At 51.4% G+C, this 15,174-nt stretch overlaps 1 protein-coding gene across 4 annotated transcripts in view; it reads left to right on the top strand.

Annotated features, from left to right (window-relative positions):
* Positions 1-15,174, top strand: part of MSI1 (musashi RNA binding protein 1) — a 22,566-nt gene extending 7,392 nt beyond the window's left edge. The window contains exons 7-15 of one of the 4 annotated variants that reach the window (XM_033098387.1): positions 1,932-1,980; positions 3,181-3,263; positions 3,765-3,882; positions 6,462-6,542; positions 7,825-7,881; positions 10,858-10,926; positions 11,719-11,873; positions 12,337-12,400; positions 13,398-15,174. In XM_033098387.1, the coding sequence (XP_032954278.1) occupies positions 1,932-1,980; positions 3,181-3,263; positions 3,765-3,882; positions 6,462-6,542; positions 7,825-7,881; positions 10,858-10,926; positions 11,719-11,873; positions 12,337-12,378 (654 nt within the window). In that variant the 3' untranslated portion in view covers positions 12,379-12,400; positions 13,398-15,174. Of the gene's footprint in view, positions 1-1,931; positions 1,981-3,180; positions 3,264-3,764; positions 3,883-6,461; positions 6,543-7,824; positions 7,882-10,857; positions 10,927-11,685; positions 11,874-12,336; positions 12,401-13,397 lie in introns of all 4 variants that reach the window. The other 3 variants (XM_033098386.1, XM_033098389.1, XM_033098388.1) reach the window with 3 other exon arrangements.

Below are 15,174 nucleotides of genomic sequence, written 5' to 3'. Positions count from 1 at the left end.
GTCCAGCCAGGGCCCAGGTTGAAGGGTCTGAGGGGCCAGGGATGGTGGAATTGAAAGGCTGGGTAGAGGAAAGCAGAAGGGCTGTAGATTTGAGCTGAATCAGTTTGTGGGTCAAAGCTGTAGGAGAGGGAGGAGGGTGTGGCTAATTCTTAGTTTATTCATTCATTCGTTGGTTCAGAAAAATAATTATTGAGCCCAAGTCAGGGTGCTCAATAGGTTGGTTGGTCATGGTCATAGCTGATACAGGCACAGTGTCCTGGTGGATCCTTGAAAGCCAGTGTTGGGCTGCTCTCTCTCCAGCTTTGCCTCTCTCCCCCATGTGACTGTGGGCCATCCCCTCCATAATAAGGTAATAAAAATAATAGTCATTATTTATTAAGCACTTACTGTATCCCAGGGACCGTGAGTTAAGAGTATTACGTGCACGATCTCATTTAACTCCTCCCTATAAGACACTCGCACATCCATTTTACAGATGAGGAACCTGAGTCATGGAGACCCAGAGCCACTTGCCCAGGGCTACCCACCAGCAAATGTGGGACCTAGGATTCCAAGTCAAAGTCTGCTTTTATCACAACCCTCCTTTCTGAGTAGCACTTTTCCGTTGGTTAAAGGCGTGGGGAAGATGTGCTAAGCCTGAGTGTACGTCTAGTTTGGACAGTCAAGCTGATTGGGGATTGGGACTCAGAATGGTTCCATAAATGGGAGCGAAAGTGACACTCCCCTTCAGCCCTGGGGCAGGAAGCTCCTTGGGTGGGAGCTGTCATTTCCTTCAGATTCTCCAGGGACCCTGCTGCCTCCTGACTCAGTGGGGTCCTGGTTCTCCCTGGGGGAAGTCAGAGGCCCGGAGCAGCTTGGCACCTAAGGAGAGCTAGAGGACCACCCTGTTTGGGGTTTGCCCTTTTCTTCAAAGAGGCAGATGACGGGCCTGGAAAGAGAGTGAAGGAGAGTAGGGGAGAAGCTGTGTCCCATGGCCTCGGGAAGTTTACCTTCATCCCTTGGGTGTCTGAACATTTGTGGGAGGGTTGGCATCTGGAGTGCGATGGAGGGTATCGGGGTATTATTCACCGAGGATGAATTAGACCTTAGCTTAACCCCATGAGATAGCTGACATTGGCTGAAGAATTAAGAGGGCAAAGAGGACTCACCAGATGTAGTCAAAGAGAAGGAGATGGAACTAGGGAAGGAAGCTAAGGCCTTTGGCCGTCGATGTATTCATGCAGATGCTTTGAAGGAGTAGCAAGAAGAGAAGTCTGGGTTTCAGGGGAAGGGGGATAATGTAGACCCTCATCCTTCCTCAGCCGCTATCCCCTCCCCCAGTCAGTGGGAGGCAAGCAGCTCAGGCACTGAACTCTACTTGCTTTAATTACAGCCTCTAGCAAAAGGAAACTTCAATTAGAGGAAAAGATCTGTACCAGCAGAGGGAGTCAAGACTGGCTGGGGTGGCTGCTGTCCTCCTGGCCTTTTGCAAAAAGGGAAGAGGCTTTTGTTTCTCCATCTCATATCTTGCTCCTGTATTTCCTCCTCTAGTGCCTACTCAGTGCCTCCTCCTCCCAGACTTGGTCTAGGAGTTGCTGTGTGACCCTGGGCAGGTGACTTCACCTCTCTGAGCCCATTTCTTTTTCTACAAAATGAGGATTCTGCTATGCAGGGAATGTGGAGAGGATGATGGGGCAAAGTGCCAAGCACATATTTGGCACTTAATATTTGCAGGCTGGTCCACTGAGAATCTGGTGGTTGAATGGGGGTTACTGTGGCATCTAGTTGGGGTTGCAGATGAAAAGTTGTCCCCAGCATGGGGAACAGGTTTAAGATAAAGTCTGGACTGGGTAATAGGGGAGTGGGTGTGGGGGCCCCTGCTCCTGGGTTGTGATGGGTCCCCGGGTATCTGGTGGGTCCTCCAACAACAAAATGGCTCTGTTTTATTTCAGGTGGATGATGCCATGCTGATGTTTGACAAAACCACCAACAGGCACCGAGGTGGGTGTGGCCTCCTCCCCCTTTTCAGGCTGGGCTGGGGGCCTGTGGTCAGCCAGGGGGCTGCAGGTCACAGCTGCCCTTTCATCTCTCCTCCTGACATCCTATCCCTGAGGATCTGCATCCTCTCCAGGGCCTGGCCTTACAGAAGGCTTTTGTCCCGCCGCGTTTCCTGTGCTAGAAACTTGCAGAATTGCAGACACCCGAGAGGAGCAGAGGAGCGGACTCACCCCCGCCCCCCCAACTGAGCCCTCCACCCCTACCCAGCCCCCACCATCCCACCATGTCTGCCCAGCCAGTGTCTCTGCAGGCGCTTACCTTGTCCCTGGTAACCAGAGCTCAGGCCAGGCTGCCCCAGGGTCAGGCTGACTTGCAGCCCCAGGCAGTCTGCTCCTACCACTGCCCTTCACCCCCACCCTTGGGCTGAGCGCTGAGCCCAGCCCCCTTGCCCCTGAACCTGTGAGCATGTGGGCCACAGTGTTCACACTCACTGCCTGGTTGTTTTTCTCCCAAGGGCCTTGCCTTCTGAGAATCCCATTCCAGTCCCTGGGGCACACCCGGGAAGAGGCGGGGTTTTTCTCCAGTTGCTTCAGGCCTTTGGGCCTATCAGCCTGTTCTGGGATTGGAGTATGTGCTATTGTGTGTGTGGTATGTGTGTGTGTGCATCTGCATGTGAGGGTGTCAGTATCTGAATATTTGTGTATGTCTGGTGTGTCAGGGTGACTGTACATGTATGCAGGGCTCTTTCTGTTTTTGTGAGCACCGGTGAGTATCTGTGTGATACATAGGTACGTGCATGTCTACCGATACGTGTATGAGTGTGTGTGTACAAACATATGTTTGGGTGTATACAACTTTGTGTAAGTTAAAATCAGTGTTTGTGTGTGTTCTTTCTTCCCTCTTTGGAAAGCATCTGAGGAAGAGAAAGGGCACGTAGAGTGTAATTTCCTCACAGCTCTGCCACTTTCTAAGTTGCTGTGTGATCTTGACCAAGTCGCTTCACTTCTCTGAGCCCTGGTTTTCACATCTGTAATTTGGAGCTAGAAACCCTGTCTCAGACACTAGTTGAGAGGTTTCTTGGCTGTGGGCAGAGCCTTTCGTTAACTCTCAGACACTAGCCTGCGAGAGAGGAGTGGTGGTTGGTATGACTCGGCGCTGGGTTTTGACCATGAGCCCTGTTTTGGCCCTGCCTTTGCCCACTAGGGTTCGGTTTTGTCACGTTTGAGAGCGAAGACATCGTGGAGAAAGTGTGTGAAATCCACTTCCATGAAATCAACAACAAAATGGTGAGCTGGGGTTGGATGGGGTGGAGGTACCCAGGGAGACGGGGGTTCCAGGTTGAGCCAGCCAGGCACACGCTTGGGGGTTCTACAGGCAGGCAGTGGGGCCTCACAGTTAGTGGGACAGAGCCAGTTCTCCTACCCCCTGAAAATCTGGACAGGAAGGCTTTTTAACCCATGGTGGTTAAAAAGCACAGGTTGAAACCTCACTCCGCCACTTGCTAGTGTAGTCATTGGGCAGATGACGTCCCCTCTCAGCCTCAGTTTCCTCATCTGTAAAACGTGAGTAGCCATAGTACCTCCCTCATAGGAGCGGTGTCAGCATTCATGACCTATTGCATGCAAAGCAGTAGTTTGCACTCACACAGCGCTTAACACATAGTGAGGGCTCCATAAATGGTAACTATGAAATTAAAACTAAAATGGCCAGCCAGGAAACAGGAGCGTCCGTGGGGGGGACAAACAGGAGGGATTGTAGGAGGGACTGACCGCCAGGTCTCATTGCAGGTGGAATGTAAGAAAGCTCAGCCAAAAGAGGTGATGTCGCCAACGGGTTCGGCCCGGGGGAGGTCTCGAGTCATGCCCTACGGAATGGACGCTTTCATGCTGGGCATCGGCATGCTGGGTATGTGCCAGGCCTGCACCTGTGGCTTCTTCCTGCCTGGAACTGCTCCAGAGGCTGCCAGGGGCTGCGTGGGTGTTGCATCTCTTCTGTGGTCTGCCCTCCTGTCTGAGTCATTGGGTGGGAGTGCAGACGAGGATCTCAGGTCTGGCAGGCCTACCAAAAGTGGGGCAGTTTTGTTGTGGGATACTGCCCTCTGGCGGTGGCCAGAAGAATGGTCCAGCTGCTCCTTATTAATTGGTCCTTCTGTTCATCCCTTTATTTGTTCGTCCATTCATCCATCCAGTAAATAGTTATTGAGCAACTATGATGCCAGGCACTATCCTGGGAAGTACGGCAGTGACTTTCCTTGGACCTTTGTAGTCTGGCAGGGGAAACAAATAAGTAAGAACATAAATAAATAGGTTTGGGATGGAAAAGTGTACCAAGGGAGCATGGGTCACAGGGAATTTGACCAAGACTTAGAGAAGCCGGAAAAGAAGTTACTTTTAAGCTGAGTCTGCGGGTTGAGTAGGAGCTAGTTATGGGAAGGCAGGGGAGAAGGGAAAGGAAAAGTGTGCTAGGCAGAGGGAACAGCATTTACAAAGATCCAAAGATGTTTGGGAAGGCAAAAAAGAAGGCAGCTGCTTTTTGTTCATTCAACTGACATTGATTGAGCAGCTTCTGAGAGGCACCACCTGCCCTCATGGAGTTCCCCGTCAAGTGGGAGACAGGAACAAATGGTCAATGTCACCACAGAGTGATTGGAGGCTCGAATCACCACAGAGTGGATTCAAGGAGGCACCTAACCCATCGGGGTGTCAGGGAGGCCCCCTGGACGAGATGAAGGCTGCCATGAGCCTTGGAACTTGAGGAGGGGTCAGCAACACTTGGGGCCCACGACTGGATGGAAAATCTGAGCTGGGCCCACAGGAAGTTTATCCCTGGAGAGACAAGATGTGTGAACACAGAAAGAGAACATACGACAAGGGGTCTTTATCGCAAGGGATGGGGGAGGGTGCTCTGGGAATTCAGAGGAGGGGGCATGGTGTGGGCTAGAGGGTGAGGATTTGGGATCACAGATAGGATGGGTGAGGACGGCACCCTCTAAATGGAGCACAGTCTTCTCTTGAAGTTTTTGTTTTAATTTTTAATTTGGAAGTAATTTCGAACTTTCAGAAGGGTGAAAAAATAAAGTAGCACAAACAACATTCATATCCCCTTTACCAGATTCACCTATTGTTAACATTATACCCCATTTGCTTTAGCATGTTCTCTCTCTGTGTATATGTTTGTGTGTGTGTGTGTGTGTGTATACGTACGTACATGTGAACACACACGCTAGTGATTTTTCCCTGGATTATTTGAGGGTAAATTATATGCATTATGGCCCTTTACCCTTAAATACTTCATTGTATATTTCCTAAAATTGGAGATATTCTTTCACGAAACCACATAATGATCCACTTTATACATTTATATTGATAAACTATTTTAATCTAATCTATTTTCTGACTTTATCAGTTGACCCAGTAATATTCTTTATAGCATATTTTTGCCCTGCAGAACAAAATCTAGGCTAGAATCAGGTCTTGCATTTGGTTGTCCTGTCTCTTTAGCCTCCTTTGATCTGAAACATTGAGAAAGTTTTCTTTTCAAGATGATTCATTTTTCACCCCATTTAAAGAGTAAAAAAAGAAAAAGAACGGAAGAAAGAAAGAAGAAAGAAAGAAAGAAAAGAGAAGTTTCCTAACATGTAGTTAGAATGGTGGTTAAGAGACTTGGAGCCAGTCAGATCTGAATTTGAACCCCATTTACAACATTATTGCTCACTACATGAGTTTTCTTTCATAGCTGCAAATATTTATTAGGTGCATGCTAAGTAGCAGGTACCATGCTGGTGCTGGAGATGCAGAAATAAAAGATGGGGAAAACAGAAAATCAACTCTAAAAGAAATCCTGAAATAAATTCAGATAATGATCATCAGGGCTATGAAAGGGAAAAACCAGGGCGATACGATAAATATTGTAACTAATAAGAGGAAAGACTTTTGTGGCGTGGTCTCTCTGAGGAGGGCATTTGAGCTGACACTTGCACGATGAAAAGGACCCAGTCACGTGAAAACCTGGGGAGATGAGTGTTCCAGGCAGAGGGAACAACATATGCAAAGGCCCTGACGTGGGACGGAGCTTGGTGAATTTAGGAAACAGCAGGGTAGTCAGTGTGGCTGGAGCAGAGTGACCTGGGGCAGAGTGTAGATGAGGTTGGGATGGAGGCAGGAACCAGAGCACGAAGGGCCTTGGTAAGGGTTTGGATTATTCTCAGCCAGTAAGTGTTATCTCTCTGAGCCTTAGTTTCCTTATCTCTATAATGGGGCTCCGAATAGTAACTATTGCTTAGGGTTCTCGTGAGGTTTAAGGAGAAAATAAACTGCGCGGTGGACTTAGCACAGGGCGTGGCATATGGAAGGCATTTGGTACGTGTAACTGACTGTTACTTGTGTTACAAGCTGGGGAGGGAAATGAGAGGCTCAGAGCCCTCGCACTGATCAGGGTCCATGCTGTAGGCGAGGCATCTGACACTAGCCCTTTTGCCCCATCAGGTTACCCCGGTTTCCAAGCCACGACCTACGCCAGCCGGAGTTACACAGGCCTCGCCCCTGGCTACACCTACCAGTTCCCCGGTAAGTCCTGCTCAGTGTCTCTGCTGCCAGCATGTCCCCCGTTCCTGGGCAGTCTGACTCCTCAGGGCGGTGTGTGTGGGGGGGTGCATGGCTGGGGGGAGTCTGCCTGCTGGAGGCTTGGAAGGAAGGGCATGACTGAGGAAGGAGCGCCTCTCCCCACCCATCCCCTCCTCACCCTTTTCCTAGAAGCTGGGGATGGGGGCTCCAGCATGGCCCTGCATGGCACCGTTCTCTCCCAGGCCCAGGCCAATCCCTGCCTGCCTCCTGTCTTTCTCTCCTCCCCACCCCACTCTAGGGTTGCCACTTCCACCAAAGAGGGCACCAGGCTTGTGGTGGGGCAGTGGGGAGCTCCCCAAGGGCCAGCGTTGGTTGTGTCTTTCTGGACACATGTACAATGACCACTAGCTACGCTGAGCCTTTCAAGGCTCACAAGATCCTGAATGGTGAAAAACAATTTAAAAGCATGATGGTCACCACCCTCATTTGTAATTCAAAATAAAAATAACATTAGGCCTTCAAATAAGTGGCAGGAAGCCCAACAAATTTTTGAACTCTCCCATGATGACTATTCAATGTTGTTTTCTTTGAGATATTTGAGATATCAAATATCAAATTTTTGCAAGGCGGTTTTTTCTTTTTGGGTCTTATTTGTTAGTGGATCCCTAAACACTTGCATCATTTGCCTCTGGGGCTGTACACCGCTTGGGATCCTGTGTACACATTACGTTGTCTAATCCTGACGACAATCTCATGAGGGAGGGCTAATGATCCCCATTGCATAGGTGAGGAAACAGGCTCAGAGAGGAGGAGTGAGTTGCCGAGATGACCCAACTAGAAAATGCTGGAACTGGGGACCAAACCTGAGGCTGACCTGCTGTATTAGGGTCATCGCTTTTCAGCAATGTTGCCTCCCTAGCTTTTCCTCCCCTCCCCCACTTTCACCAAAATAGGAGAAAAGGAGAATTCCGGGGAATGTTTTGGTGCAATTTCAAGCCTTTTAAGAAACATTGGGAACGGTAGCTCCAGCATTGCCCTGTGCCCAGGGTGTAGGTGGCAACTCTGCCTACTCTTTCTCTCCCTGTCTGTCTGTGTCTCCTCTCTGTGTCTGTGTCTCCTCGCCTACCTTTGCCTGCTGGGGACTATGCTTTCCCCATCCCCAGCTCTTGGGTCCTGTGCATGGCCTGTCCCCCCACCCAGTGTCCCTGTGGGTGCATTTGTCCTCTCTGGGCCATGCCCGAGGGCCTCCCTGCATCTTCCTAAGCTGTTTTACGTTTCATTTTAGAATTCCGTGTAGAGCGGACCCCTCTCCCGAGCGCCCCAGTCCTCCCCGAGCTTACAGGTCAGTCGCTCGGATTTCGTATACCTCACAGGCCACATGGGGAGAAAGAAAAGGACTCAGGGACCTTCCCCGGGGAAAGCTAGTGGGACCCTTTTCTCCTGCCCATCAGCCCTCCTGCTGTGAGGATACAGCGATCCACCCAGGCACTGGCCAGTCTGTGTGGCTGCATGGCCCTTAAGCGAGGGACGTAGGGCCAAGCCCACCCAGCAGCTGGAGGCAAAGTCACTCATTCATCCATCTGGCAGATATTTATATCGTGGCTACTGTGTGCCAGGTGCCATGTAGGCTCTGGGACCCAGCAGTGAAGAAGCCAGGGACTCAAACTCAGAGCAGAATGGGCCAGGTGGGCAAATTGGAGTGGGCATGCCTGCAATCCCTGCCAGCCGACCCTTGCTGGGAGGGGATACAGATCCAGTATTTTAAGATCTTGTTTTCCAAGAGAAGCCAGAAACCTGGCTCTTGCTTTCAAATGAATTTTTCAACTATTTTCAAATGTTGGCAACAAATTCAAAATTTTTAAACCACCACGAGCCAAGTGAGACCTATATGAGGGGCAAATCCAGCCCTCTGGCTGCCCATTTGGGAATTCTAGGCAAGTGGTATGAAGGTGCTTAGCCATTGGAGCCATTTCTCCAACTGGAGCTTTCACTTGGGCCAATCAATGCAGCTATGGAGCTGGGGGCAAGGCCAAGTCCAAGGGGAGGGGAAGGACATGCTCAGATGAGGTGGGCTGCAAGGGGTTTCTATGTTCAACCTGCTTCTCCCCCACCCCACCCCCAGACTCTCCCCCCCAACCTGGCCGTGTGTGGAGGACGTGAGCATGGATGCTGCTTTAGATGAGACCTTCCTTCCAAGGGGTGCTCAGGAGTCCCCCAAAGTGGGGAAGGGGAAAGAGAAACATGGGGTGAAGAAAGGGGAGGGAGTAGAGAGTCCTGAAGATGAGGGTGATAGAGACTCTTCCGTGGGCGGGGTGGGGGTTTGACCAGCAATGGGGGAGACAGATGAAGGGCCTTTTCTACTCATTGAAGAACTCGGTGTTGAGGACCTACTGTGTGAGACACTCTGCTAGGCCCTGGGGGACAAGACAGAGCCAGGGCCTGCTGTCACAGAACTTGCAGTCTAGACAGGGAAACAAACACTTATACAAAATGAGTGACCCTTTACAGTTGTGGTAAAGCATCTGCTCGGGGTGGCCATGCTGACTTTCCTTTGTGGAAATGCCTAAATGGACCAAAAAACAGACCTCAGAGCCCAGCCCCCACCCTCAAAGAACTAAGGGAAGAAGTGTCCCCTCTGCAGATCCAGGGTCTGAACTTTCCTCTTGCCTTCCGGAAACGTGGGTGTCTCCTTCATGCATTCAGTAGATATTTATCATGCCAGATACTATTCCAGGCAGTGGGGATACAGCAGTGAATGAGACAGACAAGGTCTCTGCCCTCCTGGAGCTGATATTCTTGTGGAGGGAGATAGCAATAGACAAGTAAACAAACAAGTAAATAAGATACTTTCAGAGGGTGAGAAATTCCACAAGGAAAATAAAACAGAGATGAAGTGAGGCATTAGGGTTATGGGCAAGGGGCTGCCTTAGTGAGGGTGGTCTGGGAGGGCTTCTCAGAGGAGGTGACATCTGAGTGAGGAGGAGCCAACTGTGTAAAGCTCTTAGGCAAGGCTCCTCTAATGTGCAGGAACTGCACTGTCTTAAACTTGAATCACCAGGCCAGTCAATGGCCATGCCAAGGATTTTCAGGGGCATTTTTCTGCAGTCCCTAGCCCCAGGTCTAGTTCCAGTTCCAGTTCCAGTTCAGGGTCAGGGTGACCAATCAGCCCCAAGAGGGCGCATCTTAGGATGAGAGACTGGTGTTCCCCAGGGCAAATGCCAACTCTGCAGACCATGGCTTTAGGTGGGATTGTAGTCTCTTGGGCTGTAGTGGCAGAGCTAAGCATTAAAAGGTGCTCCAGGTATTTATTTTTTTAAGTGTGTTTTCCCAGGACCCATCAGCTCCAAGTCAAATAGTTGTTTCAACCTAGTTGTGGAGGGCAACTCACAGTGGCTCGTGGGGATCAAACTGGCAACCTTGTTGTTAATAGCACCGCGCTCTAACCAACTGAGCCAACGGGCCACCCCCACTCTCCAGCCAGTTATTTAAGCAGAGGTCCCTTCTGCTCCTTCAGCTGACATTTATTAAACACCTACTGAGTACAAGGCAGGGTGCTAGGTGCTGTGAAGGGAGGGTGAAGGTAGACAGCAAACAAGGAAATAGCAAGATCCCTGTGTCTGAAGAGGGGATCAGAGAAAAGGGGCTGAAGGGATTTGGGGGTGGAGGTGGTCATTTCTGGCTTGCTGGTGGTTAGGGGGACCCTGAGGCATGCACACGATTTATTAAGGACATGCTCTCAGGAGAAGGGGAGCGAGGGAAGCAGGCCAGGCAGCAGAAGGAGCAAAGCAGAAGTGTGGCCGCCCCTGGAGTCTGCCTTCCGCAGGTCGGCACAGGGAGCTCTGTGGCTTGAACTGTACCGGAGTCAGTTCTACCTGAGGGAGCGGACCTGGCTTTTTGGATGCCACGTCAATTAGTCACTGGCTCCAGCTGACAGGGGTTTGGAAGAGGGACATAACCTCCCCAGTACCTCTGGGCTAGGTGGCCCCTTTTGGGCCAAGGGCACTCCCTGGAGAAGGGACAGCTGTGGGCAACACTCAGAACAGCTCAGGGTGGGGTGCCCTGCCCCCACCCTCGATGAGTTTTGGGTTGTCTGTGCTGCTTGAGTCCAGGGGTGAAGGATGGGAAGCCATCCTCTCCCACCTCTCTCCATCCTTTCTGCGGGGCAGAGCACAGAGGGAGCTCTTTCTGCTTTGACCCTGGGCTGCACTGTTCCCTCTGTGGTGGGGAAGGCTGCAGAGGCTCTACCTAGAGGGGGCCTCCTTCATCTACCTCTGTCTCCTCACCCACCACACTGAAGTGTCCATACCTTTCCTTTCAGCCATTCCTCTCACCGCTTATGGACCAATGGCAGCAGCAGCGGCGGCAGCAGCTGTGGTTCGAGGGACAGGTGAGGCCTTCTGGAGTTCAGGAAGCAAGGAAAGGAGTATAGGTGGTCAGAGAAGTCTAGAGGGAGGGAAGGTAGCCACTGCCACCCCTTCTCAGAGGGACTTACATACTCATTCACTGGACAAATGTTAACTGAGCACGTAGCGAGCCAGCCAGGAATGAGACTGACACGGTCTCTTGCCCTCCAGAGATTACAGGCTGGTGGGGGCATCAGGTATTAAAAAGGCAATACTTCTGAAGGATGGTACTCTCCTTTGGGGAAGTCGGGAGTTCACAGGCCTCTCCGGAAGTCATCCAGGAGGAAGGGCCTCTTCACTTCCGATTTGAAGGCAAAGAGGAGGAAAAGAGTTCTTGGCAGAGGGAATAGTAGGTGCAAAGACTTGGCAGCCAGGGAGCATGGGTGGTGGGCAGAAATGGGAATAGGGAAGAGGAGGAACCGGGTCCTGGGGAGAGGCTGAACATTTTAAGCAGTGGAGTGATGTGAATTTTAGAAAATGTACACAGCTGCAGCATGGGGAACGGTTTGAAGGGGTTCAAGAGGGGAGCCCTGGAGATCAGTGAGGGAGGGGGCTGCTGCGTGGTCAGACAAGAGATGACAAGGGCTGGTGGGGACAGATAGAAGTGGAGGGGTCTCCAGGAGGTGGACCCACAGGCCCTGCTGGGATGTGGGGCTGCGGCAGAGGGGAGGGGTCAAGGTCAGGGTGGGTAGGACAGGTTTGAAGGCACAGGGGCTATCACCATCTTCTTTCTGGGTTGCCAGGCTCTCACCCCTGGACGATGGCTCCCCCTCCAGGTTCGACTCCCAGCCGCACAGGGGGCTTCCTGGGGACCACCAGCCCCGGCCCCATGGCTGAGCTCTACGGAGCAGCCAACCAGGACTCGGGGGTCAGCAGTTACATCAGCGCTGCCAGCCCCGCCCCCAGCACCGGCTTTGGCCACAGTCTTGGGGTGAGTGGGCCGGTCCTGGAAGACCCTGAAGTTGGAGGAGGGAAAAGCCTTGTCCATCTGCTGGGCAGAAGGGAGGCGAGGGATGATGGTTGGAGAGAGAGTGTTGTTGCCCAGGGGGAACATGGGAGTCCTCATTCATTCAGTGGGCATGTCAGGATTGCTCTCGGTGTACCAGGTGTTGATTGGGTGGGCTCTGGGGATAGCATGCGAATGAGACTCACCATCTCTGCCTGCATGGAGGCTAGATTCCAGCTCCGGGGGCCCAAATTTAACCAGAGTACTGGTGATATGCAAATCCCGAGGCACTGCTCCGAAGAATCTTTTAGTGGGTCTGCAGTAGGAGCGGTCTGGGCAGGTCAGAGTAGGGCCTGAGCCTCACCTCGGGTCTTCTGTGGGAGAAAAGGAGCCCCTGGGCTTTTCTGCTTCCCCCAGGAATCTAGGAGTCTAATTCTTCTCTTTCCAGGGCCCTTTGATTGCCACAGCTTTCACCAATGGGTACCACTGAAGCGAGAGACAGGTGGCAGGAGGTGAGGTGGGCAGGGACCTTGGGGTGGGGGAGACATTGGGGAGCTGGAATTGGGTATCCCAGTCTGGGACACTGACCGTGGCCCTGCCCACATGGAAACCACAGTCCACTGGGCGGACAGACCTTCATACCAGCAATGGTCAATGAACATGAAAAGCTGCTCAACCTGCTACATAAAAAATGTGAATGAAAATAACAAGGCAGCATGTTCCACCTGTCAGGCAAAGATTTTTTTTTTAAAGATTCCTAATGCCCAGCATTGATGAGGGTGTAGGGGAAACAGTGCAAATAGGTTTAGGGTTTCTAAAGGGCAGTCTGGCAGTGTTTATCCAGATTTTAAACATTCATCCCCTTGACCCAGTGATTCCACTTTTAGGCATTTATTTTAAGAAGTGCAAATAACTGAATTGCCCATCAAAAGGAAAGTAGTTAAATAAATGAGAGTGCGAGTATATGCATACAATGGAATATTTTACAACTATTAAAACAATACTGTTGACATGTAAACATATACAGAGAGAGAGAGAGAACCCTGTACACGCAATCAGCATTCAGTGTGTAGCACGATGGTGGGGTACCATGTGAATCAGTGACCTTTCATTTTTTTTATTCATTCATTCAAACTATTTGTTGACCACTATTCCAGGAAAGAGGATGTGTAAGACAGACTAGGTTCCTCTCTCATTCTACAGATAAAAATCAAGTAAACAAGCGAGATAATTCCAAATTGTGTGTGAGGGGGCTACTTTAGGGGTTCAGAGAAGGCATCTCTGAAAAGGGGACATTTGAATAACTCCAGCCATCTAAATCTAGGGTAAGAGCTTTTCAAACTGGGAACCAAAAGCTCAAAGTGTATGAACAAAGATCATCCAGGAGAGGGTATCAGGGAAAGAGGTCTATGCACAGGGATACGTTCTGGGGCCCCCAAAGAATGGGGGGGCAGAGAGTTATAGGGGCAAGACGCCTCCTTGCCCCAATAACTTCCGGATGTGTTGCAGAGCCCCAGCCTGCAGCTGAGGACCACGAGTGAGCCAGCAAGGGGGCAGGGACACCTCAGCCGCAGCCACCCCCTCCCCCGCAGCGACTGGACCGCTACTGCCTGCCCCCTACTCATGGGCCCACAGCCCGGGCCCCTGCCCTGCTGTCCCTAGACGTCGTCTGGCTCCCCTACTAACCTCCCCATATTCTGCCCTTGTGCCCCTTGCCCCTCTCCTACCCTCTTTTATTTATTTTGGATTAGCCGGTTGCCCCCCACCACCCCCTGGTTTTTCCGTCTCGGGTCTGTGCCCCTCCCTCTCTGCCATGCCCCCATAGGACCCCCCCCCCCAAGAAGGCTTTTGTATTTGTGCATAGCTAGAGTGAGGGTGGAGGGGGCCTGCTACAGGCCGCAGCTCCAACCCGGGGTTTTTTATTCTGATTTTCCCTCCTTTTCTCTTTACTTTTTTTTTTTTTTTTAAAGAAACCATTTTTTAAACTATTTCTAGGTTTGTGAATGTGAAGCCCCAGGCCACAGGGGGCAAGGGGCCAGGTGCCCCCCACCAGCTGAGAACAAAATGTTTATGTGGGTGTGGGCCCCTGGCCACCTCCCTCCAGCCCTGGAGAGGAGACAGGGCTGTGTAGGCCAGGCCGAGCCCCTGGAACCATCCCGTCCTGTATTATATGTAAATACTGTGAGGTGAAGCCCCTACCCTCTCTAAGACCCCTTGGGGGTGAGGGCATCGCCTGGCCCCACCCTGCACAGGTCTCCTCCCTCCCGTGTTTCTGTCCCCTCCTCAGACACCGTTACTGTAAGCTTGCAGGCCTCAACTGTGGCCGAGGCAGGCCCGCTCTCTCAGGCCCTAGGGCTCAAGCCTTGGGCCTGCTCACCCTGAAAACCCAGTGTGGAGGAAAGGGTGAGGGAAGAGAAGCACTTGCCCGGAGCCACTGCTGGAAAGGAATTAACTCTCCAAAGGTCTCCCCTGCTCCTACCTAGGTCAGGCCTTCATGGTTTCTGCTCTGAGCCCCCCATGAGTGGGCATCAGGGGGCACTTTGGGAAGGGGCGGACCCTAGGGGAAAGCAAAGGGCTTCTCAGGGAACCCCCACATTCTCTCACTGAAGTTTCCCACCAGGACGGTCCCATGGCCAGAGCCTCTTGGCAGCCCCTTACTCCTGAGTCCCCTTCAAAGGAAAAAGAGGCTCAGGGTCTGACTTCATGAACAGTGAGTGACCTGGCTGGCGTGGCAGGGCCGAGGCCCACCCGTCATCGTCCGCCTTCTCTCGATGTCCCTTCCCCCCCAGGTCTGAGGCTGGGGACCTAAGCTCCCTTCTGCATCACAGTCCCCACCCTGAAAACCCCCTTTGGAGAGTTAATTGTCTGTGTGAGGTGCTTAACCTATTCGCCCTGAGAACACAAAGCAATAATCTTTGTTACTGAGATGTGCGGCTGTTCGTGGTTTTTTTTTTTTTTAATGTTTCCTAATAAAAGAGAAGCTGCATTTTATTGGTTTTTATTTTTAATTTTCTACACGTTTGAGCTGAGTCATGAAAGACTTAGCTTCCCTCTCCTTCTCTTCCTGTGACACCCTTACCCCCACCCCACTGGGCCCACCCATGGGATCAGGGCCCTGGAATTCCGTTTTCTGATTTGTTTGGGGAATTTTTAAAAAAGATGTTACATGGTGTTTCGAAGCCAGCAAGTTACCACCCTCCGGTGTCTCTTCTCTCCACATCTGTAACTTCTTTATCCAGGTTTTATTTTCAGTTTGAAATTCCTAATAAATTATTTGAAAACGGTG

This window comes from Rhinolophus ferrumequinum, chromosome 25 (assembly GCF_004115265.2).
Source record: "Rhinolophus ferrumequinum isolate MPI-CBG mRhiFer1 chromosome 25, mRhiFer1_v1.p, whole genome shotgun sequence".
Lineage (NCBI taxonomy): Eukaryota > Metazoa > Chordata > Mammalia > Chiroptera > Rhinolophidae > Rhinolophus > Rhinolophus ferrumequinum.
Note: the sequence above shows the minus strand (reverse complement) of the source record. Positions and strands in the feature narration are given on the sequence as shown.